This window comes from Neomonachus schauinslandi, chromosome 5 (assembly GCF_002201575.2).
Source record: "Neomonachus schauinslandi chromosome 5, ASM220157v2, whole genome shotgun sequence".
NCBI lineage: Eukaryota > Metazoa > Chordata > Mammalia > Carnivora > Phocidae > Neomonachus > Neomonachus schauinslandi.
The window spans coordinates 169,567,672-169,581,988 of record NC_058407.1 but is presented as its reverse complement, the minus strand read 5'-3'; the positions used below and the strand labels follow the sequence as shown (position 1 = coordinate 169,581,988).

Below are 14,317 nucleotides of genomic sequence, written 5' to 3'. Positions count from 1 at the left end.
ATCTTGACCTTATTCACATACCCTAGTCCCCTGCCCTGCACCCTATCGGCACCCAGCTTTGTCCCTTTGAGCCCAGGTGCCCCACCCCTCCCCACTTCCAGCTTCTTTCAAACCCCACCCCCAATGGCAACTCTAAAACTCCTCCCTTTTTCCTTGTTGGGGCTGACAACTGGCCCAACATAGAGGCTTGGTTGGTGAGTACACCTCCTTCCTAAATAAATACCCCCAGCTCCCTCCTCCCCAGATTGTAAATGAAAAAATAAATATTGTGAACACCCACCCACCCCCAACCCACCAATGGTAATCTCCTGGATTTGGGGCCCCAGCCATTCACCCAAAAAGTCCCTTTCTCTACCTCTCTGCATCCCCCTTCAACTCCTCCCCAGACCCAGCTGAAGGGCAGGGGGGAGGAGGGGAAGGGCCATGAACCCTTCTGATGCTAGGGCACCCCTCCCCTGTTATCTTGGTCCAAGCAGGGCCAGGGCTGAGAGGAAGAGAATGAGGATGGGTTGGGTGCGAAAACCAACAGATGTCCCCCCAGTCCTGCTCCTGCCCTGGTTGTGGCGGACAAGGACACCTCCTCCCTTGCCCCCACTAACATCCCTTCGAGGAGGGCGAGGCAGCCTGGCTGGGGGGGCCACAGCTGCTGCCCCAGCCATCCAGTCATCTGCATAGTGCTGTCCCTCTCCAGAACCACTGGCGTCTTCATCTGCAGGAAGGAAAGGATCAGAGACAGGGTTGAGAAAGAGAGGCAGTGGGAGACCGACACAGTGAGAGGGGGAGCGGGGAGAGAGACAAGAGAATTTAAGATTAAAAACAGAAAGGAGATGGGGCGTGTGGGTGGCTCAGTTGGTTAAGTGTCTGCCTTCGGCTCAGGGTCCTGGGATGGAGCCCCGCATCGAGCCCCACATCGAGCCCCGCGTCGGCTCCCTCCTCAGCGGGGAGCCTGATTCTCCCTCTCCCTCTGCCTCTCCCCCCTCCCACTGTGCTCTCACTCATTCTGCTCTCTCTCTCACTCTCTCAAATAAATAAATAAATAAATAAATAAATAAATAAATATCTTTAAAAAATAAAAACAGAAGAGATGGGAGAGAGACACAGGTGGATAGATGGAGATTGGGAAGAGGGAGAAAATGAGTGACAGGAAGGCGAGGGGAGAGGTCAGACAGATGTAGGAATGAGAAAAGAAAAGAGACAATGAGACAGAGACAGAACAGAGAGAGAGATGGGGAGAGAGGATACACAGGAAAAGACAAAACAGACGCACACAGAAGCAGCAAGCAGACAGAAAGAGGGGTGTTGAACGAGAGACAATGCGAGACAGAGACGGACAAACAGATGATGAGAAAAAACAAACGTCTGTCTGTGCCTTGCTTCTCCGGCAAACTCTATCCTGGGAGCCAGCCCAATGGCCCCCCACCCAGCTTCCCCACCTCCCCCAGGTTGCAAGCCCTCCCCAACAACCCACACCCTTTTGCTCGATCTAAGAGGCTTCCCACTGTTCTGTAAGAGTGTTTTGGTGTCTTCCCACTGGGCCGTGAACTCAAGGATGGAGACCCTGCCACGGGTCTTCTTCCACTCAACTTTGAGGTAAGCGTTCAGTAAAGGCGTGTTCAAAAAAGGAGGAAAGTAATGAATGAGTAAAGATGCGAGGGGAGGGGCTCAGAAGGCAGTGGGCGGGGCCGGGTCGGAGCGCAGACAGCCGGGAGGGGCGAAGCGCTCGGGGCGCCCGGGGTTCTCACCCCAGTCGTCTAGTTCCAGGTCGCGTCCCAGCGCGGCCACCCTCATCCTGGTCGTCGCTGCCCGGAGCTGCAGCCGCCGCCTCCGCGTCTGGAGGTCGGTGCTCGAGTCTTCCTTGTCCAGCTCTGGGTTGTCGAGCTGCTCGGACGGGGAGACCCCGACCACGGGCGACAAGTACCTGCAGGCAGAGCAGCCCCGAAGGCTCCCGCCCGGCCCCGACCCGCCCGCCCCGTGCCCGCCCCGCCCGCCGCCGCCCGGTCTCACCGGCCCCGCCCAGCTCCGGTCCAGCAGGGCGCCGCCTCCTTCGAGATGTCTGCTGCCATGCGGGGGTCCCCGCACACCGCCAGAGGCAGCCCGGCCCAGAAGCCCCTCACCCGGCCCAGCCGCTCGCGGAGCTCCCACACCTGGGCGAGCAGAGAGCGAGGCTGGGCTGGAGCACGCGCCCCCCACTACCCGTATCCCCCTCCCCCCCACCCCCGCCGCCGCCCCCTCTCTGCCCCCCACTCACCAGGCGGTTCAGGCTGGTGCTCCCAGGCGTCGTGGGCCTCTCCTCCGTCCCTGGCACCCCTGCTGCCCCCACCGCTCCTGTCGAGGTCCAGAGGCGTCCCACCTCTTCCCGGGGGGCTGGGGCTCGGCGGGTGCGGCCTTGTACCCGTTGGGGGTTCCCACATTGCTGAAACACCTAAGGCACAAGGAAGAGGATCCCCCTAGTCATCCTGCGATGAGAACCACACAGTGTCCCCACTCCAACACCCCAGTCTCCCTGACACCCCACACTGTCCCGCCACTCCAGACCCTCAGCTCCACTCATCTCTCTCCTGTACCCCAACACCCTCCCTGCACTGTCTTTCCCCCTCCTCAGGCTGACACTCCCACCCTTCTCATGGCCCCTGTACCTGGGCTGACACTGCCACACTGTTTTCTTGCAGATACATCAAAGCTTCTGAGATCCTCACCCCAACGGACTGAGCTGCCAGCTCAAAAGAAAAAGGGCCCTGGAGCTTCTCAGCCAGGAACAGGAGACCATCTTGAAGGAGGGGAAGAAAGAGAAAGGGTGTCATGAGGGACTGTGATGCTCCCACAAATCCTGACCTGGGTCTTGGAGGGAAGCAACAAGGTGTTGGATAGGAGAAACTCACATGAGAATAGTCTCTCAACTCCATAAGGTTTAAAACTCCCTCCCCAGTCCACCCCAAGGCATCCCAAACACCAACAGCCCTCCCAGGCCTTCCTGAATCCCCTCACCCAGATAGGCCCCCCAGTCAGGATCCAGTCCGTGGCTGCGGAGACAGCCATTGGCCACATTGAGGCAGAAGCCCCGGCAGGGTGGCAGCGAGGGGATGCCCCGACAAAGGGGGCAGCCAGTCAGACGCATCACAGCCCGCCTGCAACCTTCAGACATGGGCACCTGGGGGCAGACAGCAGGACTTGTCATTCACAAACACAGTGGCGGCACTCAGCCAAGCTTGGTGCTGGACAGAGAGAAATCAAATACTCCACCTCACCTTCCCCAGGCTCTCTGTGGAGAGCTGGATGTGAATGTCTAGGGTTAGTGACCCCATGTGGCATCAGGTAAGACCTGAAGACTGCCACAGATCTGATAAGGAAGTTTCCCAGGGGCCAGGCTACAGATACCTCCTTCTTGGGGGGGGTTGGTGATGGAATTAGAGAGGCAGTGGGGAGAGCAGTCTGAGAAAAGTTTCAAGAAGAGAGAGGCCATCGTGGTTGAGAAGTGAAGAGACTGCGGATGCAGGAGGTAAAGCTGGGAGGTCAGGGAGAAAATGGGTGGTGAAGAGAGGGCTTTGAAGGCCAAGGCAGGAATCTGACCTTCAGAAGCAGGGAAGGGGGAGCCATGGAGGGGTCCTGTGGGAAATGGCGGGCGGGGGGGGGGATGGTGGAGGCAGTACTTCAATCTCAGGCTGCTATGGAGATGAGCAGACCACCAGAGGCTGCAGGGGTCAAGGGGCATCAGAGAGCAAAAGAGGGTCAGATAATGGGAGGAGGTCATGGATCATGACACAAGGGAGATTCCACTCCTGCCCCCCTCCTTCCTGCTTTACCCTGGATACTGGGGCCTCAGGGCTGATATGGGAAGGCCCTGGACCTCTCCAGCTGGCACCTGACTCTTCCTCATAGGGCCTTTCTTACTTCTGCCTCTCCCTCCCTGGGCCCTGCCCACACTCAGGCCCCCTCTGACCTTAAGTGTTTCGCTGACCACATCTCTTCCGGTCTCCAGGCCCTGGATAAAGGCCCGGGCAGCCACCAGGGCCCGGGTTATCTGGGGTAGGGGAAAGAAGGTGAGAGAAACCATAGGGTCAGTCATGGTTCAGTCAAGACTGGAGACAAGAGACTGCACCAAGGGCACAAGCAGTGGGGGTTAGGTGTGTGGAGTTATGGTGGGGTTGTTAGGAGTGTCAGGTGGTATAGGGAAGCAGGTTCAAGGAATATAATTCCTTGAACTATATTCAAAGGAATTATAGTCTAGAAGGATAAAGGGGAGCTGGGTTTGGGAAGAAATGGAGAGTTTGTGTTTTATAGGGCTTGGCGACAGAAGGATGGCATATCAGAACAAACACTGAACTTAAAGCCAGAAGACCTGGATGTGAGATACACCTTTACCATTAACTGGCTGTGAAACCCTAACTTCTGGGAGGCTCAGTTTTCTTATCTGTAAAATAGGGATACCACTATCTATCTCAAAAAATTACTACAACAGTTAAATGAGATACTGTAAATGAAAGTCCGTCTCAACTATTAAGTGCCTAATTCATGGTTAGTTGAACCACAGGAAGTCAAGATATTAGGATTAGGGAGCAATTAGCAGAAAGGTGTCTGGGGGCCAAGAGCAGGTGAGTGGGTCAGGAATTTGTATGAAACTAGGGCACAGAATGAGAATGAGGGGGTACCCAATTAAAGGAGGCCAAAGAGCATGGGGTCAGGCAGAGGGGACTGGGGCTCAAGATAGGGGTCACCAGGTCAGAGATGGCTGCCATGCAGGATTGGGGAGATCACCAGGTCAGGGGTGACTGGGGCATGAGAGGGGAGTTAGGGTGAGTGGTGCACAGCTCAGAGGTCACCAGGTCAGAGGTGGCTGAAGCTCAGGCTTTGGGGCCTCTCACCTGCAGGTGGAGGCGGTGGGGTGCATCCCCGAAAGGCTTCAGAGAGTCATCAGCAGAGGAGGCGAGGCGAGTGAGGCAAAACAGGTAGTCAGGGGAGAAGGTGTACTGTGGATGCAGCAGGGGGAACAATCTCTCCAGGAGCTGTGCCCAGAAATCCACCAAAGCGTCATCTAACCCCTCACCGGACCTCTCATAGTAGTCCCGCAGCCGAGAGAACAGGCCACTGAATACAGGGGCGTGCTGGGAATACAGGCGGCCGAAGGAGTGGTGGAAGAGCAGGGCCAGAGAGCGCTCAGATGACAAGAGTATCTCCCGAAAAAGGTCTGTGGCAAATGTGGAGAAAGGAGTGTGAGGTGGAGTGAGTTCAGAGAAGAATGGAAAATTGAAAGGGCAGAGGCAGGAAGAGATGGGGATGGAGGGACAAGAGAAAAGTGAGTTAGAGCCTCAGGAACTCTTAGAGACCTGAGAATACTGGGGGGGGGGGGGGACCGACCTTGGGGAGAATCTGGGGGTGGTGGTGGAAGGGGCTAAGGCAGGATGTTTGCTGGGGTCATGAGCACAGAGAGGAGGTGTGAGGCCAGGTTTGGGGACCCCAGTCCTCACCATCAAATTTTCTGTGCCAGGAAGCCAGTGTGTGAACCAGGAATGAGCTGCTCTCCTCCACCAGGCCTCGGAAGGTGGTCTCAGTCTCCCAAGTCAGCCTCTGCTCTATCTCACTGGAACAGCAGGTGTATTCCTGAGGACAGATCCGGAGGTGCTCACCTGGACAGAGGAGACACAGAAGAATGGAAGGAGGGAGAATGCTATCATGAAATTCTTTCCTTTTTCCGTCTGTCTAGGGGGCTATCCTTTCTCTTCTACCTGTCTGTTCTCTTTTCTATTGTCTCTCCCTCATCCCCACCTGACCCTATCCCCTCCTTATTGTACCCTCACCCATCTCGAGTCCACTGGCATTAGTTAAGGGATCAAATAGTAATGAGCCAAATTAGTGATCAGTGTCCTTAGGTGACCCCCCCCAACATCCCACACTCCAGGCCTCTAAGGACTTACAGGACAGCATCTATGGGAAGAACGGGGTTTGGAGGGGTGGGGTTACTAGGTAAGCAATAAAGTGTTATCATTGAAGGGGCTCTTAGAAATAGCGATGGGAACAAATTGAGCTGTGAAGAATGAAATACAGAGGGGGTGCTAATTACTAGAACAGGATTCCTAGGGTGGGGGTGGAGTAAGAAACCTATTATGTGAACAGGAGGCTTATTGTGATCCTGGTAAGTAAGTTCAGGAGAAGAGATATTATTGGCATGACTATGGCATGAAAAGATTATTTAACGGTCATTCTGAAAGGGAGGAGAGTTATTGTGGACTGGGGAGGAGCCGCCCCCGCCCCCATCCCTCGCCCCCAATTCTCTAGTCTTCCTCTTTCTCCTCACCTGAGATCAGGGCGGGAGGGAGTAGGCTTAAGCTATATCCCCGGGCCCCCAGCACCTGCCGGGTCTCAACGCAACTCCGGGTGACCTTTGCCTCGCTCCCGGGTCCAGGACCAGGACCGGGACACAGAGACAGCAGCAGAAGCAGAAGAGATCGCAGAGCGGACATAGCTGCTGCCGCCCTGGTTCAGCAAAGTGTGTCCTAAGAAGGAAAGAACAGCCCGAACCCGGGAAGCCGGTTCTCTGCCGCGGGACCTCTCCGCGGGGCAGAGAAAGAGCGCGACCTCGGAAAACTGAACACCGAGCACGATAGCTGGACCAAGCGGCATCTGCGGAGACAATGGGAGCCGGGAGCCGGACAGGGGGCGGGGCCCGAGGCGGGGCCCCACCAATGATGGTAAGTAGCGGGCCTCAGGGGCGGGGCCTAGGGAGAAATTAAGCCAATGTAGTGGGGAAGCTCGGCAGGGGGGCGGGACTCAGCGGAACTAAGGAGGCTGGTGGGGGGGGCGTAGCCTTTCTTGGGGGCGTGGCTATCCGATTCGAAAGGCGGGGCCTGGGTGGAACCTAGCCTATGGCAGTTGAGAAGCCAGAGTGAAGGGGCTACAACTAGTCTAGTGCGAAGCCCGGCCAATGGAGGGAGAAATTGGGGGCAGAGGGGGCGGGACCTGGGTGGAGAAGGGCTAAAGTAGGCTGTCCGCGCGCCCGAGCCCACGTGAAGGGGCGGCACGCCGGGAAGCTTGTGCCCGCACGAGGCTGCCCGAGCAGCGTGACTGGAACGTGGTGAGCACGAGCTCGCGCACGCCCAAGCATCGCGACAATTATCAGCAGTGGGACGGGCCGTTGAGCTCGCGCCTGCGCACAACATGCCTCGTGCCTTCCCGCGTTTTTCTGGGTTCTTCCACCACCGCAAGAGAAGCAGCCGGCGCCTGTCCTGGAGTTGGGGGTGACTGCAGAACCCCGAGGGACCCGAGGCAGTGATCTTTCCTCATCCCTGCCCAACCAGACGTCGCTGTTCCGGTTTCAGACAGTGAGGCTCCTCTTGGACCCAAGAATACGCCCTCTCCCCGCACTCCCAGCCCTGAGAGAGGAACCGCCCTCCTCCATGCCTCAGTGGTTTTCTCCAGAAAGGCCAGGAACCCCAAGCCCCAGCCCCCAAGAGACTGATAATCACTCTTTTCAACGGTTAGGAAGCCCCTCAGCTCACTTACCCCAGGATCTTGTCAGAGATACCATCTTCTGGAAAAACGAAGAACGCGAATTTGTCTTTACTTCTTCAGCGTTTCTGGCCCTGTTCTAATGGCGGCTGCGGCCACATTAAGCGCTTCCCATTCTCTTCAATGTGGAATCAGGCTCCAGCCTGAAAATGAAGGAGTGGGTCCTTTTTTGTTTTGAGGGTTTTTATTTGTAACATGAGCGAGCTGGTCCCCTTGCACCATGCAATCGACGCTTGGACGCCTGCAGGGAAGGACCTGCTTTAAGCGGCTCTGGGGTGCGTTTTGCTGTGGCCCTGGAGAGCGACTCCCAACCCACATCCATGGGGCCGTGGTGTCTTAGGGCACGATTCTTGTTCTTTTTTGGGGGGGGGCGTCCACACCCCAACCCCGAGTTGCAGAGCAGTCCCCTTGTAAAGAAAGGGCATGGTTGGAGCTGAGGCTGGAGATGTGGTGGGTAGAGGCCCTTTCCTCTTTTTCTTCCGCAGCTGGACCAGCATGCCTACTCTGCGGTCCTCCTCCTCCCCAAGCAGTGTGTCCTCCCCGCTGCAGAGAGCAGCAGGTGGTGTACAGAGGGGCATGTCTGCATCCTCTAGTTCGTCTGTCAGTGTGCCCTATGGTGAAAGGGACTCGGACCAGGCTTCACAGGGGTGAGTGGAGTTGGTGAGAACTTGTTGCGTTGTCTGGCTTTCTCCAGCAGTGCGGGTAGCTTTCCCCTCTGTCTGCCTGTGACTCTGTGAAAACATAAGCTTACTGGTTCAGAACAGTGACCCTTTCCAGCTCTGCTGGCTGGTTTTGGGTTTGTTTTTCTCTTTCCTGCCCTGCATGTTGTAGGCACCAAAAATAATACATCTTCTAAATCCATCATCCAGCTCATCCAAACCTTTCTTGAATACATTTGTATATTCAGCATGTGTAACCTCTGTTGGGAGTGGGGAGATGGGGGAAGAAGTAAAGAGTTGTTTCCTAACAAATAGTATATACTTGTTAGTTGGTGTGTGATGTTCCTTTATTTAGGGATTTTATAAACAGATTGGTCTATCCTTATCTATGAGCTTACTTTGTGAAGGTTATAATAATATCTTTTTTTATTTTTCCAGGAAAAAAATAACCTCATATAAGATCTGATTTTTCTCCTGGTTATTTTTTTTAACTTTTTTTTTTTTAAAGATTTCATGTATTTGACAGAGAGAGATCACAAGTAAGCACACAGGCAGGCAGAAGGAGAGTGAGAAGCAGGCTCCCCGCTGAGCACAAAGTCCGACATGGGGCTTGATCCCAGGGCCCTGGGATGGACGACCTGAGCCGAAGGCAGCTGCTCAACCAACTGAGCCACCCAGGCACCCCTCTCCTGGTTATTTTTTAATTGGCTTCCTCTGACACCTTTCTCTCAGTGCTACTGTTTGGGACCAGATTTTATCTATGTTATAAGCTTAACTCTGATTGATAACACTTGTGAACTTGTTTCAAGGGGTGAAATTTAACTCTAGGCATATATTAATTTCCAGTTTACGTATAAGTAATGTGTGACTTCCCAAGCCACGCTCATTTTTCTCCACAGCAGTGATCCCTCTCCCTGCTTAAGTGAATATTTTTTTTTTTAAAGATTTTATTTATTTATTTGACAGAGAGAGACACAGCGAGAGAGGGAACACAAGCGGGGGGAGTGGGAGAGAAAGAAGCAGGCTTCCCGCAGAGCAGGGAGCCTGATGCGGGGCTCGATCCCAGGACCCTGGGATCATGACCTGAGCCGAAGGCAGACGCTTAACGACTGAGCCACCCAGGCGCCCCGTGAATATCATTTTTATTTTCTTTTTTTAAAAGATTTTATTAGGGCGCCTGGGTGGCTCAGTTGGTTAAGCGACTGCCTTCGGCTCAGGTCATGATCCTGGAGTCCCGGGATCGAGTCCCACATCGGGCTCCCTGCTCTGCAGGGAGCCTGCTTCTCCCTCTGACCCTCCCCCCTCTCATGTGCTCTCTCTCTCTCATTCTCTCTGTCTCAAATAAATAAAAAAAAAATATTTAAAAGATTTTATTTATTTTTCAACAGAGAGAGACACAACGAGAGAGGGAATACAAGCAGGGGGAGTGGGAGAAGGAGAAGCAGGCTTCCCGCGGAGCAGGGAGCCCGATGTGGGACTCGATCCCAGGACCCTGAGATCATGACCTGAGCTGAAGGCAGATGCTTAACGACTGAGCCACCCAGGCACCCTCATTTGATTTTCTTATTCAGAGAGAATATTAGGAAGGGGTTGTCCTTTACCCACTCCAGTTTTCATTTTACATCTTCACTGCTTTCTTCAAGTGAAAGTTTTCCTTTAAGATTCTGTCTCTACTCCCTGTTAAAGTAAACCTCTTCTTTAAAAAAAAAATCTGAATCTATTTTTCTCACGGAGAAGGGGTTACAGTTACAGAAAAAGAAATTATAATTTATTTGCCATTTTATATGGAGGGACTGGGGTTGTGTATTTAAGGAGAACCACACTCTCTCATAGGGATAGTGATTCTTTATCAGCTGATGAAGGCAGTGACTTTGAAGATAGCCTGAGACACAGCGTGAAGAAGAGAGCAGCAAAACGACCACTCAAAACAACCCCAGTGAGTCAATCAGTTTCGTTTTGCTTTTGAACCTAGTCTGGGAAGCAGCAAAAACAAAAAACCCCAAAACCCAAACAAAACGAAAATCTAGAAAAGGCTCAGGTAATATGTTTGATGAAAGGGCAAAATTTAGAGAGTGTTAAGGGACAGAAGTAGGAGGAAGGCAAATTTTGAAGAGAAAAGAATAAAAGAAGGGTATTAAGAATAGAAGAAAAAGAATGGGCTTAAGGGACTTTTTAAAAGGAGAAAAAGTTAGAAATAATAAAGTTCACAGTGTAAAAATCAGTTATTTTAGATCTCAGTAACTCAAATTCTGCTGTGAAATTGGCAGCTTAAGCCTACTTGTATGACAGTGATGAGACTGTTAATATCACTTTGACGTTTTAAAAATATTTCTGATCTCTTTATACTTACTAGGTAGCAAAACATCCAAAGAAGGGGTCCCGAATGGTACATGGTCATGGCCAGAAAGACTCAGAGCTACCACCCAGTGATCTCTTTGATGCTGTGAAAGCTGCCAAAAGTGACATGCAGGTAAAACAGTGTCTCACCCTCTGTTTCTTGATACCATATCTTACCTGTTGTAGAAAGATAAGGACAAATGTTTACAAAATTGATTTAATGTGGACGATGTAGGGAGTATAACCTATATGAGGAAAGAGAGAAGACCATGGAGTAGATCTTTGGAATGATGTAAGGGAGACCTTGGATGTGAGAGAATCCTCCTTTCTTAAAAGTATCACAGAATAGGATAGATTTTACTTTTACTAATTGGGATGGAGGAGGCAAGCAGTGGCATTAGATAATCTGGAGAGAAATCATGCATGTGGGTGGCAACTTGTTCACCCTTGTCACTCTTTAGCTCCATTTTAACAGTTATACCTAATTCTTTTTCCTCTTCCCTGCATTTTTTCCATAATTTTATTGTAATTCTGTTATCTAAAAGTGTAGAAGGCTCATATATAGTTTTTAAAAATTTGAATAATCACCTAGATCTCTAGTTTCAGCTCAAGAAACATTAATAGTGCCATAGTATATCTTCTCTCCATCCAGCCCACACAGTCCCTCACCACCCAGAGATAACCACTAGAGTAAATTTTCTGTTAATCATTCCATTGTCTTTCTTTATACTTTGTCACTAGTGAATATGTTCTTTAAATGAACCATTTTTATATAGTTTTCTGTGATTTCTTTCGATTATTTTAGATGTAGTCATATTGACGTGTAATGTAGATTTTTATAGTTTCTAGAACAGTTTTAGATTTTCACACATAAGGAGTTTTTATATTTTTGTTATTGTTTTCTAACTTGATTGCATTGTAGTCAGAAAATGTGGTCTTTGAAGCTTATGGAGACTAGCTTTATGACTTAGCATGTAGTTCATTTCCAAAACTATTTCACATGTGCTCAAAGAAGGTGTGTGTTCTCCATTGGTTGTATAGAGTGTTCTCTTGTGTGAGATTAAAAGTGTTAAATGTGATACTCCTTTGATATTTCTCTAGGTTTTGGGTTTTTTGTTTGGTTTTGGTGTAGTCTGTCAATTACAGAGAGATGTATTAAAATCCACAAAGATGATCTTTTTAGTTACTATTTTTGTATTCGTACCTATCTTTGCCTAAAGTATTTTGAGCATTTGTTGCTTAATAAATTGAACTTTTGTTATATATCGTCATTTTTTATATTTTAAGACAAAAAATTGTTGGTTCTTATTACATCTACATTAACTTTATTTTTAGTTAGCATTTGCCTAATACCTTTTTTTTCCCTAAAACTTTATTTTTAAGTTATCTCTCCACCCCACCTGGGGCTCAAATTCACAACCCTGAGATCAAGAGTTCCATGCTCTATTGACTGAGTCAGCCAGGCTCCCCTCCTTTTATCTTTTTACCTTCAATCTTCCCGTGTATGTCTGGAGTCTTATCTCCTGCGTGTAGTTTATATCTAGATTATGTTCTTTAATCCATTCTGTTAATCTCTACTTTAACAAGAGAGTTTGAGTCATTTACATTTATTATCACTGTGGATACATACGAATTTATTTCTATCATTTTATGTGCTTCCACTTTATATTATCTTTTTTGTTTCTTTTTCTCCTCTCTTTGCTTGGTTTTGGATTTCTTTTTTTTTTTTTAATTTATTTGAGAGAGAGAATGAGATATAGAGCATGAGAGGGGGGAGGGTCAGAGGGAGAAGCAGACTCCCTGCTGAGCAGGGAGCCCGATGCGGGATCGATCCCGGGACTCCAGGATCATGACCTGAGCCAAAGGCAGTCGCCCAACCAACTGAGCCACCCAGGCACCCCTGGATTTCCTTTTTTTTTTTTTTTTAAGATTTTATTTACTGAGAAAGAGAGAGAGAGTGAGCATGAGTGGGCAGGGAGGGGCAGAGGGAGAGGGAGAAGCAGACTCCCCACTGAGCAGGGAGCCCGATGGGGGCTCTGTCCCAGGACCCCGGAATCATGACCTGAGCTGAAGGCAGACACTTAACCAACTGAGACACCCAGGTCCCCCTGGATTTCTGTCTTCTATAAGGACCCAAGCACATTTTAATGCTAATTGCCCCTTCCAGTTTTCATACTGTCTTGTAATGTTTTAGTTAACACTAGTCTATGTCCCTTCTTCCAACAAATTAGACATTACTGTTGTATACAATGTTTGTATTTACTTACATTTTTATCATTTGGCTAATCATTGCTTCTCAAATCTTTCATACAAATTCACCCACTTGTTCAAAGTGTATCCTTTAAAATTTCCTTTAGGTAGAGTTTACTAACTAATTTTTTTTGTTTGCTTGTATGAAATATTTTTTACTCTTGTTCTTGAAAGGTTATTGAAAGGTCTTGAAAGGGTATAGAATTCTAATATATTTTTCTCTCTCAGCACATTGAAAAGATTATTCTAACTTCCGTATTGTTGCTGAAAGTGAGCTGTCAGTCTAAGTTAGCACTGTCTAATACAACATTTTGTAATGATGGAAATGTTATATATCATCATTTAGTATAGTATTCACTAGCCACATGTGGCTGTTGAGTACTTCAAATGTGACTGGTGTGACTGAGGAACTGGATTTTTAATTTTTATTTGATTTAGTTTTAAGAGCCATAGATGGCTAGGGGCTTATGTATTTGTGCAGATCTAATTTGTAAATTGTTTTGTTTGTGTTACATGCAAATCCTTTTTAAGTGATTTCTTTTTGTCTTGATTGTTCTTGAGACTTATTTTGCTTTTGTGTTGTAATATTTTATAGAATGCTTAAAGGTGTAAATTTCCTTTTTATTTGTCATGTTTGAAATCTGTTGGCATCTAGGCTCTGAAGATTGGTGTCTTTCAACAACTGTGGACAGTCCTTTTCAGATATTGCCTCTTTGTCATTCTAGTATCTTCTTCTGCAATTCAATTAGACATCAATTAGAACTTGTCATTCTATTCTCCATGTCTCTTAATAGCTCTATCAATATTTCTGTTAGTCTCTCCAGGCTGAATTTTGGATAATATCTTCGATTTAATCTTCCAGTTCACTCATTTTTTGTTTTACTGTGTCTAATCTGCTTTTAATCCATTCATTGAAGTTTAAATTTTATTATATTTTTCTATAGATTTTTTTGGCCCTTTTTCAAAATTTATTGTTCTTTGCTTCTTTAAAACTTATCTTTTATTTCTTTATTCATAGGATCATATATAATCTGTAATAACTTTAATGTTTGAAGTCTGTGAATGTAATTGTTTTTTTTCTGCTAAGTCTTATTTTCAGTGCTTTATTTCTTTACTAAGTTTCACTGTGAGCTCCTCATTTTTCTTGGAACTCTGTATGTTGGAATTCTTTGGGCCCTGGGTTAAAGGTGGGTTTTTAAGAGTGGGATCTGCATTTGCTTCCGGTAGTTGACTGGGGACATTCCAGAATCACTTTGAATTAAATTCTCTGATTGAGAGTATTCTGATTGTATAGGAAGTATGGATCTGGACTGCAAATCTAGACCTGACCTGAGAGCTGGCTTATGGTTATGAATTCTCAAGGGAGAATTCTTTTTTTTCCCCCTTCACCCTACCCTAGTCATAACAGGCTAGTTTTCTTGCTGTCCCCTTCTGACCTGTAGGTTCATTTCTTATTCCTGCTTCTGTGATGTGACTTTTTCCAGCACCTAGGTTTATTGCAGGAGCCTCCCTTTGGACCTCTCTTGGAAAACCCAAAGGCTCTATATCTTATGCTCTGCATTCCATGCAGC

At 48.7% G+C, this 14,317-nt stretch overlaps 2 protein-coding genes across 2 annotated transcripts in view; one reads left to right on the top strand and one right to left on the bottom strand.

Annotated features, from left to right (window-relative positions):
• Positions 1-311: 311 nt before the first annotated feature.
• GPC2 (glypican 2) lies at positions 312-6,455 on the bottom strand. The gene is made up of 10 exons (XM_021680094.1): positions 6,290-6,455; positions 5,463-5,621; positions 4,860-5,182; positions 3,938-4,018; positions 2,986-3,148; positions 2,637-2,767; positions 2,249-2,422; positions 2,005-2,144; positions 1,743-1,918; positions 312-709 (listed from the first exon to the last, which is right to left on the bottom strand). Exons 1-10 carry the CDS (start codon positions 6,453-6,455, stop codon positions 459-461), a joined length of 1,764 nt encoding a protein of 587 aa, XP_021535769.1. The 3' UTR covers positions 312-458.
• A 1,540-nt stretch (positions 6,456-7,995) lies between these two features.
• The window catches only part of STAG3 (stromal antigen 3), a 28,769-nt gene continuing 22,447 nt past the window's right edge, over positions 7,996-14,317 (top strand). The window contains exons 1-3 of the mRNA XM_021680033.1: positions 7,996-8,147; positions 9,993-10,095; positions 10,513-10,629. Of these exons, the coding sequence (XP_021535708.1) occupies positions 7,996-8,147; positions 9,993-10,095; positions 10,513-10,629 (372 nt within the window). The remainder of the gene's footprint in view (positions 8,148-9,992; positions 10,096-10,512; positions 10,630-14,317) is intronic.

Excerpts from the sequence above, each read along its gene's own strand:
- GPC2 (XM_021680094.1), bottom strand. The coding sequence starts at position 6,455 with ATGTCCGCTCTGCGATCTCTTCTGCTTCTGCTGCTGTCTCTGTGTCCC. Across the intron at positions 4,019-4,859 it reads CCCACCGCCTCCACCTGCAG|ATAACCCGGGCCCTGGTGGC; the intron begins GTGAGAGGCCCC and ends CCCCTACCCCAG. Across the intron at positions 2,145-2,248 it reads GCACCAGCCTGAACCGCCTG|GTGTGGGAGCTCCGCGAGCG; the intron begins GTGAGTGGGGGG and ends CTGCTCGCCCAG.